Here is an 18021-nt window from a genome sequence, read left to right as displayed (position 1 = left end):
TTCTCCTCTTTTTCTGACAGGATTTCTAGCTCTCCTTTTTGTTTTGTTCATCCTCAGTGGTTTTGCTTTCTGTCTTTTGTCAACCTGAAACTAACCTGTTTTTTTTCTCTCTTTCCCAGTTCTGACCAAGGATCTTTGACCTGAAACATTAATAGTTCCCTCTGTCCACAGCATTCACTGTTTTCACTTGAAGTTTCCAGGATCTGCTATTATTAATTGATTTTCAGAGCCATTCTAGTTCAGGAATGAATTGCCATATGAAGAAAGAAATCTTTCCGTTATTCTTAATTAGGTGGTGCCATAGACTGATCATTGTGTTTAGTTCCTGGAGGATGAGAGGACAATGAATATATGTTTAAAAGGTTCTAATAATTCAAATGATTAACTTTCATTATGTTTAATTAAGCTACAACCCATCTTAATGACTCAGAGAAACAGTGTCTGTGAAAGTGGAATCATTGTAACATGGTTTTCAGGATTCAGTAGAATGGCATTTCACAACCTTTTTTACACCATGGATCCCTACCATTAACTGAGGACCCCACATTGGGAACCACTGCATTAGGTGATTTGGTTTGGAATTAGCAACAAAAAAGAACAGTTATTTTGAATCTTAATGTTTTCCTTATTCTTCCATCCTGCAACAGAGATAACTGGTGATCCTGAAAAATATTGGTTGACATTTCATCTTGGAACTCAACCCAATGTTATGTTTCAATAGATTTGGATAGAAAGGTGACGGGCTCAACAAAACAGTGGCTTTTCCTTACTTATAAAGCTCTCCAAAATCTTGACTCCTTCAGTGAAATCTCCATTTGATCTTGTCAACTTAAACATAGAACTTCGAACGTAGAAGTCTACGGCACATTACAGGCCCTTCGGCCCACAATGTTGTGCTGCCAATGCAACCTACTCTAGAAACTGCCTAGAATTTCTCTACCACATAGCCCTCTATTTTTCTAAACTCTATGTACCTATCTGAGAGTCTCTTAAAAGACCGTACTATATCCACCTCTAGAACCGTTGCTAGCAGTGCATTCCATGCACCCACCACTCTCCGTGTGAAAAACTTACCCCTGGCATCCCCATGGTACCTACTTCCAATCACCTTAAAACTATGCCTCAAACAAAACAAGCTTTTTTAACGAATTCTTAGTCTTTCTACTCTGATTTATAACAACACATTTCTTTCGCATTTTTTCAGTGACTTGTCACCCTTCCTAAAGATATCACTGATGTGCTATACAGGATCCATGCTCTGCCCTGACAAAAAAATTGAGAGTCTGCCAAAAGTTGGTACACCTTTGCTTTAAGAATCATAGTGGTGGTTTACTCATGTTTAAAAGTATTAGAAGTGGAATTATGCATTCACAGATAGCAGATGCTGCCAGACCTCACAACTGTGTAACTAAACCCCAAGCATTGGAAAGGGTGGGGGAAGTGGAGAGAATGTTTTTGGAGAAAATAAGATAGAGGAATGGATTAATTCAAGTAGCACACACATAATGCCGGAGGAACTCAGCAGGTCAGGCAGCATCTAATTCAAGTAAAGCTCCTGCATAACATGTAATATAATCCTTCTTGTTAATTGTGTCTGAACAATGGAGTTCATATTTTGTGATGCACTGAACCAATTTCAGAATCAGAATCAGGTTTAATATCCCAGGCATATGTCATGAAATTTGTTAAATTGGTGGCAGCAGTACAATGCAATACTTGATAAATACAGAAAAATAAATAAGTGAATTACAGTGAGTGTATATGTATATTAAATAGATACATTAAAAATAGTAGTGCAAAAATACAAATAATAAAAAAAAGTGAGTTCAGGGGTTCAATGTCAATTTAGGAGTTGGATGGCAGAGGGGAAGAAGCTGTTTCTGAATCGCTGAGTGTGTGCCTTCAGGCTTCTGTACCTCCTCCCTGATGGTAACAGTGAGAAGAGGGCTTGTCCTGAATGATGGGGGTTGGTAGTAATGGATGACGCCTTTCTGAGGCACTGCTCCTTGAAGAAATCTTGGATACTACAGAGGCCAGTACCCAAGATGGAGCTGACTAATTTTACAGCTTTCTGTAGCTTCCTTTGATCCTATGCAGCAGCCCCCCGCCTCACCATACCAGTTGGTGATGCAGCCTGTCAGAAGGCTCTCCATGTACATCTGTAGAGGTTTTCGAGTGTTTTAGCTGACAAACCAAACCTCTTCAAACTCCTAATGTTGTTCCCTTGTTCAAGAAAGGGAGGCAAGATAACCAGTGAGTCTTACTTCAGCAGTGGGCAAGTTGTTGGAGAAGGTCCTGAGAGGCAGGGCTTATGAACATTTGGAGAGATATAATCTGATTAGGGATAGTCAACATGGCATTGTCAAGGGCAGGTCATGCCTTACAGACCTGATTGAATTCATTGAGGATGTAACAAAACATATTGATGAAGGCAGAGCAGTGGATGTAGTGTATATGGATTTCAATAAAGCATTTGATAAGGTTCCCATGCGAGGCTTATTCAGAAATTAATGAGGCATGGGATCCAAGGAGACCTTGTTTAGTGGATCCAGAATTGGCTTGACCATAGAAGGCAAAGGGTGATTGTAGATGGTTCATAATTCAGCATGGAGGACGGTGATCTGTGGTGTTCTGCAGAGATCTGTTCTGGGACCCCTCCTCTTTGTAATTTTTGTAAATGACCGGTTTGAGGAAGTAGAAGGATGAGTTAGTAAGTCTGCTGATGACACAAAAGTTGGGGGTGTGAGGATAGTCTGGAGGGTTGTCAGGGATTACAACGCAACATCGATAGGGTATAGGATACTGGGCTGAGAGGTGGCAGATGGAGTTCAACCCAGATAAGTGTGAAGTGGTTCATTTTGGTAGGTTAAATTTGAAGACATATAATGTTAATGGTACGACTCTTGGCAGTGTGGAGGATCAGCAAGATCTTGGCATTCGTGTCCATAGGACATCCTAAGCTGCTGCGCAGGTTGACAGTGTTGTTAAGAAGGTGTAATGTGTGATGACCTTCATCAATCATGGGATTGAGTTCAAGAGCCGTGAGGTAATGTTACAGCTATATAAGACCTTAGTTAGATCCCACTTGGAATACTGTGTTCAGTTCTGGTCGCCTCTCTACAGGAAGGATGTGGATACTATAGAGAGAGTGCAGAGGAGATTTACAAGGATGTTGCCTGGACTGGGGAGCATGCCTTATGAAAATAGGTTGGGTGAACTTGGCCTTTTCTCCTTGGAGAGACAGAGGATGAAAGGTGACCTGATAGAGGTGTACAAGATGATGAGAGACACTGATCATGTGGATAGCCAGAGGCTTTTTCCCAGGGCTGAAATGGCTAACCTGAGGGGGCACAGTTTTATGGTGCTTGGAAGTAGGTACAAGGGGGATGTCAGAGGTAAGTTTTTCACACAAAGAGTGGTGGATGTCTGGAATACACTTCCAGTGACGGTGGTGGGGGTGAATACAGCGGGGTTTTTTAAGAGGCTCTTAGATAGGTACATGGAGCTTAGAAAAATAGAGGGCTATGCGGTAGGGAGATTCCAGCCAGTTCCTAGAGTAGGTTACATGGTCGGCACAACATTGTAGGCTGAAGGGCCTGTAATGTGCTTTAGATCTCTATGTTCTATGCTCCTCATGACGTATAGGCACTGTCTTGCCTTCTTTATAGCTGCATCAATATGCTGGGACCTGGTTAGATCCTCTTGACACCCAGGAACTTGAACTTGCTCACTCTCTCTCTACTTCCGATGCCTCTATGAGGATTAGTTCATGCTCCATTGTCTTACCCTTTCTGAAGTCCACAATCAGCTCTTTCAATTTCTACCAATGTCTTTAATTGCACAAAATACAGTACAGTGGGAAAGTATACATGCACTAGGGCAAGTCCTGACAAGACATATCCCATCCAATCTCCTGAGCGTCAGGGTTTGTCAGAAATGAGTTCAATCAATTCAATGTGTACAAGATGCTTCTAATGTGTGATTTATGTACAGTCCATTGCCTAGGCTTATAGTTTTCCTGTCACTTTCTGTGCTATTTTATATGAAAAGGTATTCTACTTTTCAGTTTTACTAACTTATTTTACCAGTTTGTATAAACTTACGACTCACACTAGGTTTAAATATTTGGTCTGCATTTACTCTCCTTACTCTTTATATTTCATTGTTCTGCTCCACGTGTAATTCATCCATTTCCTCTCGAATCCCTCACAGAACCACTTCTCTTGTGCACTATTAAACTGGCCACATAGAGCGTTTACAAATCTTTACAAGCTACATCTTTCTAGGTGAATAATAGTTTTATCCAATATTATTCTTTAAAATAATATTGGATAAAATAAATATTGAACTAAGAAGGTGTGGATTCAGGAAAGATTTGTAAATGCTGTACCAGTGTTGGGTTTGGTTGTTCATAGTTCACAGGCTTATCTCATTCATCTCTTTCTGAGAGGTTACACCTGCTGGAACCTCTGGAATCAATTTCATGTTCAAGGTTGTGGTCAGAAACCTGCTAGCCATTCTCATGCTGCTACTGCAAACTGAGGCACATGCTGTCTCCCACTGGATGGTCAAAGTTTTTGGACTGCACTATTTCTTTATCCAAGCTCTGCTCTAAGTGTATAATTCAAAGTTGTACGATAAGTAACATTTTCTCTTTGGAGTTGGTCTAAAATTATTCTGATGTTGTTTTCTTTTCACGGTTGTGGTTGTGCTTATTGGAGAATTAGATTAGATTATGAGGACACAGTCCTCGTTTATTCTCATTTAGAAATGCATGCATTAAAAAATGATACAACATTCCTCCAGACTGATATCATAAGAAAACACAGGACAAACCAAGACTAAAACTTACAAAACCACATAACATTTGATAAAGAGCAGACCATGGGCACGGTAAAAAAAAGTCTCAAAGTCCCGATAGCCTCATCATCTCATACAGATGGCAGAAGGGAGAAACTCTCCCTGCCATGAACCTCCAAGTGCCGCAAACTTGCTGATGCAGCACCATTGGAAGCACCCGACTGCAGCAGACTCTGAGTCCGTCCGAAAACTTCGAGCCTCCGACCAGCCCCTCCAACACAGCCTCTCTGAGCACTATCCTCTGCCAAGCACTTCGACCCTGGCCCCGGCTGCCAAGCAACATGCAAAGCCGAGGACTTGGGGCCTTCCCCTCCGGAGATTCTGGACCACACAGTAGCAGCAGCAGCGAAGCAGGCATTTCAGAAGTTTCACCAGATGTTCCTTCGTGCTCTCACGTCCATCTCCATCAAATCAGGATTGTGCACGGCACCCTACTTGACAAACAACAGACATCACCACCGGAGTGGCTGCTGCCAGCTGCGTCGTGTCGCCATCCTCAGTAGTGAATCTGTATAGAAGAAAGTTTGACACTTCATCAATATTGACACATAAGTATCAATATTAAATGGCAATTTCAATGACTCAGTAGATTGATTCACTATATCTTATGCCAAGATAAGGAGTCCAGGAATGCTTGAAGTTGCCCCTTTGCTGATGTTGAACCAGCTGCTTTTAGGTGAGGAGGTCATTGACCAGCACAGACCACACTACTGAGCAGACAAGCAAGGTCAAAAAAGGGACTGCCACTGTTATTGGTACCTACTGAAAAATGGAACAATGCAGCAGCAAGCCAAACACAAAACCAGCTTCACTGGTACGACCATGAGATATGGTTGTCGTTGACAATATCAGCATTTATTTCTCATCCCAACATGGCCCTGAACTGAGGGTTAAGGGTTGCCAGGTTGGCGGATTTGGGATCACATATGACCACATCAGGGAAGAATGGCACCTGGAGGACATTGGTGAACTAAATGGATTTTAGCAACAATCGTGGTTACCAGTTTCATGGTTCCCATTACCAAGGCTAGTTTTTCTATGAAATGAAATATTTTTTTGGTTACTTATATTTAAATTCCCCAATAGCATTGGTAAGATTTATGCACACGTTCTTGGATCAAAGCTTCAAAAGTCTTGCCGCTAATCGAAATACCGAACATGCGACACCACCACCCCCTCATGGCTACTTCCCATAGTGCAACAGCTTACAGAGACTTTTTCTAGTCCTGCCTTCTTAACTACGTGAAGACTGAGTGACGTAATGGTGGGAATGCCAGCTTCAGTGGGAGGAAGCAACATATTCACATATTAGCTGTTCAGTTTGGGAATCGAGTCAATGCTGCTTCAGTACCACTGCTGTACTGTGAATAAAACAGATGAGAGGAGTGAGAGTTGGGGGAAGATAAGCTGTAACACAAACTCAGGATTAGTGAAATTTTTTAAGACAGACTTCTGTGAGGTTGCCAGGTACAATAGGCTGTTTATTTTGCCAGAAATAAAAAGGCACAAATTGATTTAACACATATCTCAGTGCCGACTGCTGGGTTCTGACAGGATTATAGCACTTGGAAGAAAAAACTTGCCTTTAGATAGATGGGTCTTAAAGTTGTTCCTCCGCCACATTAGTGACGTACTTAGTCATCCAGACTTCGAATAGTAAAGCAAGTATAACCATCTTGTTGGAAAGCAACCTAACATGAATGTTTACTAAATACATGACTAATTTGATGCTCTAGTTTCAACTCCGCCATCCAAAAGACGTGGCTGCAGATGACAAACAAGAGAAAATCTGCAGACGGCCTGAAACGTCGACCGTACTTTTTTTCATAGATGCTGCCTGGCCTGCTGAGTTGGTCCAGCATTCTGTGTGTGTTGCTTGGCTGTAGGTTATCCTGTGGTGTAGGTAAGTGGCAGAAGAGCCAGTGCATGAAAATAAGTTGAAGGAATTGAGCGAATTAAGGAAAGAGGGAATGGGACTGATGGGATTGTTTTGCTGGGAGTTCTACTAACCTGATTAACAGAATTGCCTCCTTCTACATCATCATAAGGAAGTAAGAAAGGCTTGTTATTGCTTTCAGTTAGTATAAACTATCAATGGAATGGAACTAATCAATGACTTTTGCCAAGCTATGATAAAATATATTGGAACATAGAACAGTACAGCACAGTAACAAACCTTTTGGCACATAATGTTGTGCTGCAGTCACTGAACCACTATTTAGAAGCAGGATCAGGTTAAGTGTCATTGGCAAGTGTTATGAAATATGCTGTACTGTGGCAGCAGTGCTTTGCAATACATAGTACAAAAAACTATAATTTACAGTAAAAAATATATGTAAAGAATTAAATAAATAGTGCAAAAAGAGAGTGAAAAAAGAGAAAAAAGTGAGGTGGCGTACACTGTGTATTTATAAATCTGATGGTGGAGGAGAAGAAGCTGTTCTTGAAACATTGACTGTGTGTCCAGGCTCCTGTACCTCCTACTTGATGGTAGCAATGAGAAGAGGTTGTGTCCTGTGTGATGCAGTAGCTTAATGGCAATGCTTCATTTTTGAGGCATCGCCTTTCGAAGATGTTCTCGCTGCTGGGGAGGCTAGTGCCCATGATGGAGCTGACTGACTTTGCAACTTTCTGCAGCTTTTCCTGATCCTGTGCAGTGGCCCCTCCATTCCAGATGGTGATGCAACTGGTTGGAATATTCTCCACAATAGAAATTTGAGTCTTTGGTGACATATCAAGCCTCCTCAAAACTCCTAATGAAGTATAGCTGCTGTTGTGCCTTCTTTGTAATTGTATTAATGCCCAACTAAACCAGTCCCTCAATTCCCTGCACGGAGATTTGCTTATCTGAAGTGTCTTGGATGCCTCTATCACATTTACCTTCACCATTATCCCTGGCAACCACCACACCGTATAAAAACTATTTCCCCACATATCTCCTTCGGACTTACCCCTCTCACTTAAACAAGTGTGCTTTAGTATTATTAACTGAGCATCATAACTGTTCACACCCAAGCTGATGTCTCTTGTTTTCAGATATTCACCAATATTTGCCTTGATTAACATCCATGGGGATCAAGCATATTTAAAATCTGTTATTCCAGTTGTTGACTCTGGGCATCAGACGGAGCTAAGAATTTGAGAGCAGCTTTGGGCTGGGTGACGGAATCTGGGTTCGGAGTGAGTCACTGGGTGATATGGTCTAGGCCTGGTACCCGGGTCCTAGTGCAAGGTACTTTACACTGTTTAGACAATTTAAACGTCGGCCCAGTTTGGAGGTGAGTGCCAATTTCGCTTGCTCACTGTGATCCTCACTCCTTTCTCTAGGGCGCCAAAGCTTTTTGCTGTTCCATGGTTGGGTCAATTTAAATGCTGATCTAGATGGACTGAAAAGACGGGAGGGTGTCAGTCAGGATGAAAGCCGATTTCACTTGATTTCCGCGATGGTCATCTTCATGGCACCAATGCTATGAAGACTGCCCTGGCTCTCTGTGATGCAAATATGATGAACTGATAAGTGAGGCTTTGGGCCTACTCCTGGGTTTGGATCTGAGGACTCAATTTTGGTTTGGAATGCTGTTGTTTGCTTCAATTATTTACATGATTTGTTTTTTTTTCTTTCTTGCGCATTGAGTGTTGGTCTTAAGTTTTTATTTTTTTCTTTAATTGGGTTCTTTCAGATTTCCTGCTTTGTGGTTGTATAAGTTATACATTCTTTGATAATAAATGTACTTGATTGTGGGTATATTTAAAGTGGATGTTAATAGGTGTCAGTGGTTATGGGGAGAAGGCATGGAGGATGGTAAATCAGCCATGATGGAATGGTGGAGCAGACTTGCTGGGCTGAACAGCCTAATCCTGCTCCTGGTCATGGTCTAAAAATCCTACAGAGAGTTCTAAAGGAGCCAGGAGAAACTGATTTCCTTTGTCAGAAGGACTTAAGTCAATTTTGATTTCAATTATTGCCTGCTTATGTAGTTGGGGCAAAAACCTAATTTGGAGGAATTCAAATACATAATTCCAGGAATTGTGCTTAGACTGGTCCAAGCTCTTGGAGTTTCGGAGAGGTTTTCACATTGGAAATGGGATATAAGGTTTTGCTGAAACAGTGGGCTGATGGTGGCAGATAGAAGAATGGAAAAAGGTATTTCAGAACAGAAAACCATTGCTTACACCAATTCAGATTGAAGAGATTGAATAGACTGAGCAAAGGAGGCCAAGGGATGACTTGATAGAAGTAGATTGACACTAGTACTATTGACACTAGTGAATATGTACAGGCCCAACTTTGATGATACAATTTTTTTTCAGAACCACTTTAAGGCCATGCCTAACTTGTCTGACTCTAACATAATTGTAGATGGAGACTTTAATTGCATCTTAAATTCCCTCCTAGACAGACAATGTCCCCAAGTTTGTTCATTTAAAAATGGTGTAACACTTAATAATCTCATGCAATCGTATAACATAGTGGATATTTGGAGGCTTCTTAATCTCACGAAGGATTTTTCATATGTCTCCGCAGTACATAAATCCTACTCTAGGATTGATTATTTTCTGTTAGATTCGGAATTTTTCGGATCATTAGTCGGTTGAATTTACCATAATATACTTATATCGGAATCATACTCCTGTCTCCCTCATACTCAAATTGAACCACAAAAGAGGTAAATATAGTTGGTGTTTAAATAATGCTTTGCTAAAGGATAAGGAATTTTGCTATTATCTTTCAGATAAGATAGATCTATACTTAAGCACCAATGATGTGGGCGGTGTTGATGATTCCACTCTTTGGGAGGCCATGAAGGTGGTTATTAGAGGTTGCATAATAGCATATGAGACAGTGGAAAAGAGACACAAGAAAAGGTTAAATAGATGATCAGTTGGCAAATCTGGAAGCTTCTTAAAAAATAAACCAGGAAGCAGAATTACTTAATAAGACTACTGCCTTACGGTATGAGTATAATTCTATAGTGTCCAAGCGTGTTTCAAAACTACTGACACAGGTCAGACAGAGGTACTTCGAGCTTGGCGAAAAGCCCCATAAGTTATTAGCCCGTCAGTTAAGACAGATGCAGGCCCTGGAGATAAAGGCGAAAGATGGCTTTTTATTGACAGACCCGGAAAAAATTACTAGGTGTTTTGCGGAGTTCTATGCTAATGTTTACCAATCACAAGGCGGTCTGGATGTTGAAGCTATGGAAGCATTTTTTGATAATCTGAATCTGCCCACGCTGTCAACAGATTCAGTAAATACACTTGATGCTGATATAAGCCTGATGAGATCAAGAAGGTCATCTCCTCCCTCCCCAATAATAAGGCAGCTGGTCTAGATGGTTTTAGCATGGAATTCTTCAAAGTATTTGGTCCAAAATTGTCACCTCTGCTCTTACGAATGTTGAATCACTCTAGGATAGCTTCCAAGATTGCCACCCACTTTTATGTAAAGCCAATGTTTCTCTGATTCCAAAACCAGGCCGTGATCCCGAGGTGGTTTCATCATATCGCCCCATTTCGCTGCTGCCCATTGAAACCAAAATTCTTGGGGAAGTCCTGGCCAATAGTTTAAAAGAATGCATTTGTTCTATTATTCATCCAGATCAAACTGGCTTTATGCCAGGTAGACATATGTATTTTAATTTGCGTCATCTTTTCAATATTTTATATACAAAACATGCAGAAGAGGCTGTAGTCATTTCATTAGATGCGCAACATGCGTTTGACCAAGTGGAATGGTCATATGTGATGTTTGCACTTAAGAGATTTGGAATTGGAGCATCTTTCATTAAATGGATTGAGATAATTTATTCACACCCATCTGCTACTATTATCACTAATCAGAATATCTCCTCCCCTTTTGCAATTCATCGTGGGACTCGTCAAGGCTGCCCCTTTCTCCGTTTTTGTTTGCAGTTGTCACTGAGCCACTGGCTGTTAGCATCAGAGAGGACCCTTTGATATCTCCCATTGATATGCATGGACATAAACATCACCTTTCGTTATACGCTGACGATGTCCATTTATATATCTCCAGCCCAAAAACATCAACACCCGCCCTTCTGACTCTAATTAATAATTTTGGTAGATCCTCAGGTTTCTCTATTAATTGGGATAAGAGTGAACTAATGCCAGTCACTGAAGTGGCTAATACAGCGTATTTACAGTCCATTCCCTTTAAAATAACTTAGGATAATTTTTCCTATCTTGGTGTGACTATTACAAAAAAACCCAGATGACCTTTTGCAAGTGAATTGGCGAAACAAAGTTGAGCGGGTTAAATGCAATATTGACTTTTGGAAAATCCTTCCAATTTCTTTGGTGGGGAGGGTTAACGCAATCAAGATGATTGTACTGCCACGATTTCTTCATCTTTTCCAGTCAATTCCATATCTTATTCGTCATTTTTTAAGCAATTGGATTCAATTATTATACCCTTCATTTGGAATTATAAAACCATTAGAATTACTAAAAAAACATTTGTCAAAGCCCAAGGAAGCAGGTGGTTTTGTCCTCTGAACGTTAAAATGTATTACTGGGCTGCCCACCTATCCATTCTTGCATGGTGGAAAAAAGGCCCACCCTCTACCTCAGACTTATGCCCAGCAAGGTTACTCATAGAGCGAATGCTTTGTAAGAAGACTTCCTTATCAGGTCTCCTTAATAGCCCCACTGCAGTTAATAAGTCACATTTTACTAACAGCTTTGTGGCTGGCAGCACTATGAGAATTTGGAAGCAGATTCAACTACATATTAAGGCCTCAAAAACTTATATCGACACTCTGATTTATGACAATCATTCCTTTTTGCCTGGCCTGAATGATACTGTTTTTTCTACCTGGAAACAGAGGCATCTGTAGTGTAGGTGACCTATATATTAATGGAAACTTTACCTCATTTGCGTAGTTACAAGCAGTTTACAATATCCCTGCATCTAGTTTTTTTCAGATATTTACAAATTCGAGATTATGTTAGGAAATATATAACTAACTTCGAAGTTTTAGACAAACATGAGTCCCTGGAGGCAATAAATAAATTTGATCCTGTTACTCGTAGTGCGGTATCCTATTTTTATCAGATCCTACATAATGGAGCTTGGGTGAATACTGCAGGTTTTAAACGGGCATGGGTGGATGAATTGGGTATAGAACTGACACAGGAGGTCTGGGATGAGTGTTTAAAGAGTATACATGATTGTTCAGTCAACGTCAGACACAGACTTATACAGTTTAAAACAATACATAGACACCATTATTCCAAAGAAAAGTTGCAGTTTCTACCCTGATGTTTCACCAGTTTGTAATAGATGTAAATCTGTGAACAGTAACTTGTCACATTCATTCGGGTTCTCTGAGGCTTTTGGGAAGTGTTGGGAACCAGACCCACTCATAGCCATCCTTGGAGCAACAAGCTCCCTATCTTCAGCCAATATGTATGAAAAAATGGCTGCATTGTTTGGAATGGTGATTGCTAAGAAGTTAATCCTGCAAATGTGGAAAATGGACTCTGTGCCTACATACGATCTGTGGCTGAGAGAACTGGCAAATACTTCACATTTGGAGAGACTGAGACTATGTAAAGAGGACAGAGGGGACATCTTTGAAAGGATATGGGGCCCTGTATTGGACTTTCTTACGGGGTGAGGACTGAGGTTTTTTGGTGCGTTGCACCTCTGCTGTGTATGTTTACTTTTGACTTCATATTTTTCTCCGTTATGCCGCTCAATATTTAATTTGATTTTGTTGTGTTTGTGGTTTTTGTGGACATGCTATATTTTTTTGTTTGTAATAAATAAAATTAAAAAATAAAAAAAGTACGCAAGATTGTGAGAACCAAAGACACGGTTGTCATAATCTTTTTCCCAGGGTAGGCCTATCAAGCACAGCTTATGTCACTGAGGGTGTTGGTGGGGGTAGGGGCAAGGTAGCCTACAGTGAAGCACTGTAGCAGAGCAGCTAGGACAACTCCATTATAGTGCCAGTCTCCTGGTTTCAGTTCCGCCGCTGTCTGTAAGGAGTGGCAACAAGGATTTGCTCTGGTTTTCTCCCACATTCCTATGGTGTAGCAGTGGTCCCCAACCTCCAGGCCGCGAAGCATGCAGGGATGCTTAATTAGCTTGTTTATTTCAGCTTTTTCTTAAAGATGTGCTGGGTGTGTCCCGGCCACCGCTGCACCCTTGCATGCTTCGCGGGTCTGCGGCCTGGAGGTTGGGGACCACTGATGTATGGGTTAGGGTTAGTAAGTTGTGAGCATGCTATTTTGGTGATGGAAGCATAGCAACACTTGCAGACTGCCCTCAGTGCATCCTCAGATGCAAATAACGCATTTCACTGTATGTTTCAATGTACGTGTGACAAATAAAGCTAATCTTTATATTGAAGTGAAGCGTACAATTGTGGCTGAAATTGGGATCTTAGGTACCCAGTACTGATATAGTTTGAACAATTGAAGAGTTCCTAGTTTTGGACAACACTCATGCACCCATCTTAAAAATTACTGGGGCCACATGACACTGAGAACTTTTCTGCAGACTGCACTTGCTACACATGCAGAGTCAACTCAGGTATTAGGTCCCCAGGCACAGTTGCACGTGCCAATGTTGGGTTCACACCCATCTGCTGGAGACTGCAGCCTGAAGCCGCCAAGGATTAGTAATCCAGTGACCAGACTGAAACAAAATCTTCAGAGGGTTTCCAAATACTGCTTATGGGTCAGCTTTCCAACTTGCTTCGTAGGTGTAAAACCTGCATTACCTGTTCTCTAAAGGAAATAGGTTGGCTTCTACTTGAAAATTTATCCTTCACATTCAGTCTTGCAGGAACGCCATTTGTAGCAAATGGGCAAGAAAAGCATATCAGTTGATGTATCACTGCACCAGCACAGACAGCTTGTCCAAGGCAATCTCAGTGACCCAGGCTATACACAATCACACTATACAAACTTTATTTAAAATTAGCATACAAGCAATCTACTACTTCATAGTTAAAATAAAACCTTTCAACACCTAAAATGGATTAATTCTACACAGTTATATCATAAATTATATACACCATTGAAAGAGTATGGTTTTCACCTTAGTGTCTGTGTCAAAGGACATGCAACATCCCTTTTATTTCAAAATAAAATGGGCCATTATAAGAATTATTTTCTTCCGAAACATGTTGTGCAATCTATTCTTATTGTAATGTATGCCTGCAATAACTCTCAAGATTTGTGTTTTGAATGCCTTTACTAATGCATGCCAAAGTCATAAGTCCTACTTAACACCTCAAAACTGATGCCAGATTTTAAACTAGGTGAGATACACTTTTAAGTATCAAACACAACTTTTAAGTGACTCTCAGGATGGTGAGGCACTGAACCACACAAGCCAGGATGACCCCAGTTTTTACTAATACACTCATATCACACAATAACAAAACGCTGCACATGGCTGCCCAACGGAAGAAGGGAAGGGAGTTTTAAGGAATATTAAGTTGTCACAATTACTGAATCTGACGATTATGTAGTGACCTTTGCATGGAAAATTGTGCCCAAGAACTGCATTCAGGATAGTTACTGGGTGTTGCTCACAAACTGGGTTAATATATTGCAGCAGTGTCAGGTAAGTATAGTACCAGATGTAGGTAATGATCATTTCATCAGTTCCTCTAGAGACTAGAGGAAAGCCTTACTGTTTCTTACTTCGTACCCCCTCCCCACTCACCGGTCTTCAGTGAAAAATTATGTCTGCTTAATCAGCGTTACAATAATTTTCCTTAATTTCAATCCACAAGGTGTGCACTGAAGAGCAAACCAGCTGTGAATGGAAGCCCACATGATATATAAAATCATCAAGTCTACTGAGATCTTCCAGGCAAAGTTGATACCTTATGTGGATTACCCAAATACATTATGTGTACAACTGGTTTAAGGTTACACCAGTAATCTTCAGTCTGCTTGTACACAAAGTAACCTTTTTACGCAATGGAAGGGTCTCAAATTAAGCAAGCTATTCAGGTTTTCTTCACATTTCTCTTCCACTTTGAGCACTCGTGCTTTTAGAATGATCTAAAATAAATGCTTGAGTACATGGCTAATACTTCGAGCAATTTTTAAACAATCTATATTTAAATGGAGTACTATATGACAGTAACGTTGATCTCTATCAGGAGCAGAATCTGCAAGTATGCTTTTATTGTAAAATCTAGAACTAAATATGTTACATCAAAGTAGGTGACTAGATGCAAAGCACTTTGGGGCATCCCGAGGATTTAAGATGCTATATAATTTCAGTTCTTTCTTAACCTCTCACACAATCTGACAATCCCTTGAGCAACTAAAGTTTCTGCCCACACACAGTCGTAACACTACAATACATTAAAGTCACAGAAGGTAATGCTCTGAAAGATAGAAACTACAATGATAGTACTTTGTTTTGACAAGTAAGTGTGCACATGACTGCTTTCAGAAAAAAAAGAATATCGTCCCATTGTAGAAAAGGCACAGTTCCGGAATCTTCCACAGATTATACAAATTGGAGCAAGATTACTGGAAGCAGTTCTCTCTAACCAGCAACAGGAGTTGAAACAGGCTAAATCCCTAAAACATGACTTCAGTTCACACATGACACAGCAGACTTATACCTCCCCTTTTCCAGTGGGGAATTGCATGGTTGAACTTTGTTGCTGGTTTGACTTCTCCTAATTCCAGTCCCACCATTACTCCTGTGCCTCCTTGCCAGCCAATCTGTAAATTTCAGTTGGTCCATCAGCATGGGTGATTGTGGTAGTCAGCTGCAGTTCCTCACCGCCATTCACTCCCAGATCACCTGAAGGCAAGAACGTCATAGAAAATCAATACAACAAACTGGTCTTTATTTTGTTGCTTCTCCTGTCAGGTGGTCATATGTGTTTAAGGTTAACAGATGTGCGATTGAGGAAGACTGTGTAGAGATGGCACACTACAAAATATTGTGGCATCCCTCGGAATTGAAGGAAAATGGACCTGACTCTTATCTGTGCTTGGCTTCTTTTAGTGGTTACACCAGACAATGATTTTGTTTTCAATAGCATTATTTGTGCTTTATGCTCAAATTTTTATCAAGTCCCAAAAAACATTTTGCCTGAAGAATTCACAATGTAATTTATGCGTAGAACACCAAAAGAAGTTACTGGGATAACAAACAAATTAGGCAGCAAAGATGGCTGACTGCCTCTCACAAATCCTAAAAAAAACTAATGATGAATCAACTGGGTTTTTAAAGGCATTAATTAACTAGCTACTACTTTAGTGTTTCAGATGCAAATACAGCACATGATGTGCATTTGGAACAAACTTTTAAACTGTGACTAGTGTGTACTGTTACGTACACGCAACCCTGTAAAAGGACCAGCAGCAAAGGACCACACCTGGAGTCAGATCCTGCAGTTAACGATCACTATTTTATTAGTAACTACGTAATATAGTAACTTACAACCAGGTGAGCCAAGAGTTAGCAGTGTTATGCATATATTGGTACAGGTGTCCCCCACTTTTCGAACGTTCGCTTTACGAAACCTCACTGTTATGAAAGATCTACATTAATACCCTGTTTTCGCTAACAGGTGTTTTCACTGTTACGAAAAAAGCAGCGCGCGGAAAAGATCAGCGCGCGCCCCGAGCAGCCGCACTCCCCCGGATTCAGAATGGCATTCTCGCCGGCATTGCTTAAACACGTGCCTGTGAGCAGCCGTTTGCAAGATGAGTTCTAAGGTATCGGAAAAGCCTAAAAGAGCTCGTAAGGGTGTTATACTTAGCGTAAAACTAGACATAATTAAGCATTTCGATCGTGGTGAATGAAGTAAGGACTAAGTGAGTTTGGCTTGTGGAAGTTGACGAAGATGATGTTGATGAAGATGATGTTGACAACAAACAACCTGATGGCATGAACATTGACTTCTCTAACTTCCGCTAATGCCCCACCTCCCCCTCGTACCCCATCCATTATTTATTTTTATACACACATTCTTTCTCTCACTCCTCTTTTTCTCCTGACTATACCCCTTACCCATCCTCTAGGTTCCCCCACCCCTTGTCTTTCTCCCCAGACGTCCTGTCCCATGATCCTCTCATATCCCCTTTGCCAATTACCTGTCCAGCTCTTGGCTCCATCCCTCCCCCTCCTGTCTTCTCCTATCATTTTGGATCGCCCCCTCCCCCTCCCACTTTCAAATCTCTTACTAACTCTTTCTTCAGTTAGTCCTGACGAAGGGTCTCGGCCTGAAACGTCGACTGCACCTCTTCCTAGAGAAGCTGCCTGGCCTGCTGCGTTCACCAGCAACTTTGAAGATGATGTTGAAGAGGTTTTGGCATCCCATGACCAAGAACTGATAGATGAAGAGCTGATACAATTGGAAGAGGAAAGGATAACAATTGAAACCGAATGAGTAATGATAAAGTATGACTTTAATTTTGAAAGGGTACGTTGGTTTAGGGGATATTTGCAGGATGGTTCGAGTACTTACAAAGAACTGTATGATAGAAAAATGCATGAGGCTCAGCAGTCAAGCAAGCCTTCCACATCAGCCACAGCAGACAATGAACCTCAACCTTCGACATCGAGATGACACCCCAGTGTCCCACCACCCCAACCCCCAGGCGCGGACAGATACCCATTCGCAGAGAATGCAGCGGTAGCCGGGATGCACACAGCACATCTTTAAGGAAAAAGCCGAAATAAACAAGCCAATTAACTAGGTGCCGCCTGACACATAATTGTCGGCCCAGATCAGAGACGATGCAATCGGCACTGATCTGGGCCGACATTTACGTGTCAGGCAGCACCTAATTAATTAGCATGTTTATTTCGGCTTTTTTTCTTAAAGATGTGCTGTGTGCCTCCAGGCTACCGCTGCATGCTTCGCGAATTGCTATTGGTCGCTGCCCGGAGGGTGGGGGCCACTGCACCACCCAAATTCCAACAACACAGTCTAATACACCACCATCAGTGTGCTCTGCGCTTTCCCCAATTCCGGTAAGTGATACTACACTGTACATACATTATTTCTACTTTATATCGGCTGTGTATTTTTATGTGTTATTTGGTATGATTTAGCAGCTCCTTAGCTTAAAGGATCCTGGAGAGCGCTTGCGCCGTGTCTTTGCTGACGGCGCTTGTGTGAGATTTTTGCTACGGAGAACAGT

At 41.2% G+C, this 18021-nt stretch overlaps 1 protein-coding gene across 3 annotated transcripts in view; it reads right to left on the bottom strand.

The window, feature by feature from the left end:
- Positions 1-13788: 13788 nt before the first annotated feature.
- The window catches only part of wls (Wnt ligand secretion mediator), a 69369-nt gene continuing 65136 nt past the window's right edge, over positions 13789-18021 (bottom strand). For 2 of the 3 annotated variants that reach the window (XM_072273846.1, XM_072273847.1), the window contains one exon: positions 13789-15667. In XM_072273846.1, coding sequence (XP_072129947.1) covers positions 15558-15667 — 110 coding nt within the window. In that variant the 3' untranslated portion in view covers positions 13789-15557. The remainder of the gene's footprint in view (positions 15668-18021) is intronic. The other variant, XM_072273848.1, reaches the window with a different exon arrangement.

Source organism: Mobula birostris, chromosome 12 (assembly GCF_030028105.1).
Source record: "Mobula birostris isolate sMobBir1 chromosome 12, sMobBir1.hap1, whole genome shotgun sequence".
Classification (NCBI taxonomy): domain Eukaryota; kingdom Metazoa; phylum Chordata; class Chondrichthyes; order Myliobatiformes; family Myliobatidae; genus Mobula; species Mobula birostris.
The sequence above is the reverse complement of the archived record's forward strand: the minus strand, read 5'-3'. Positions and strand labels throughout refer to the sequence as shown.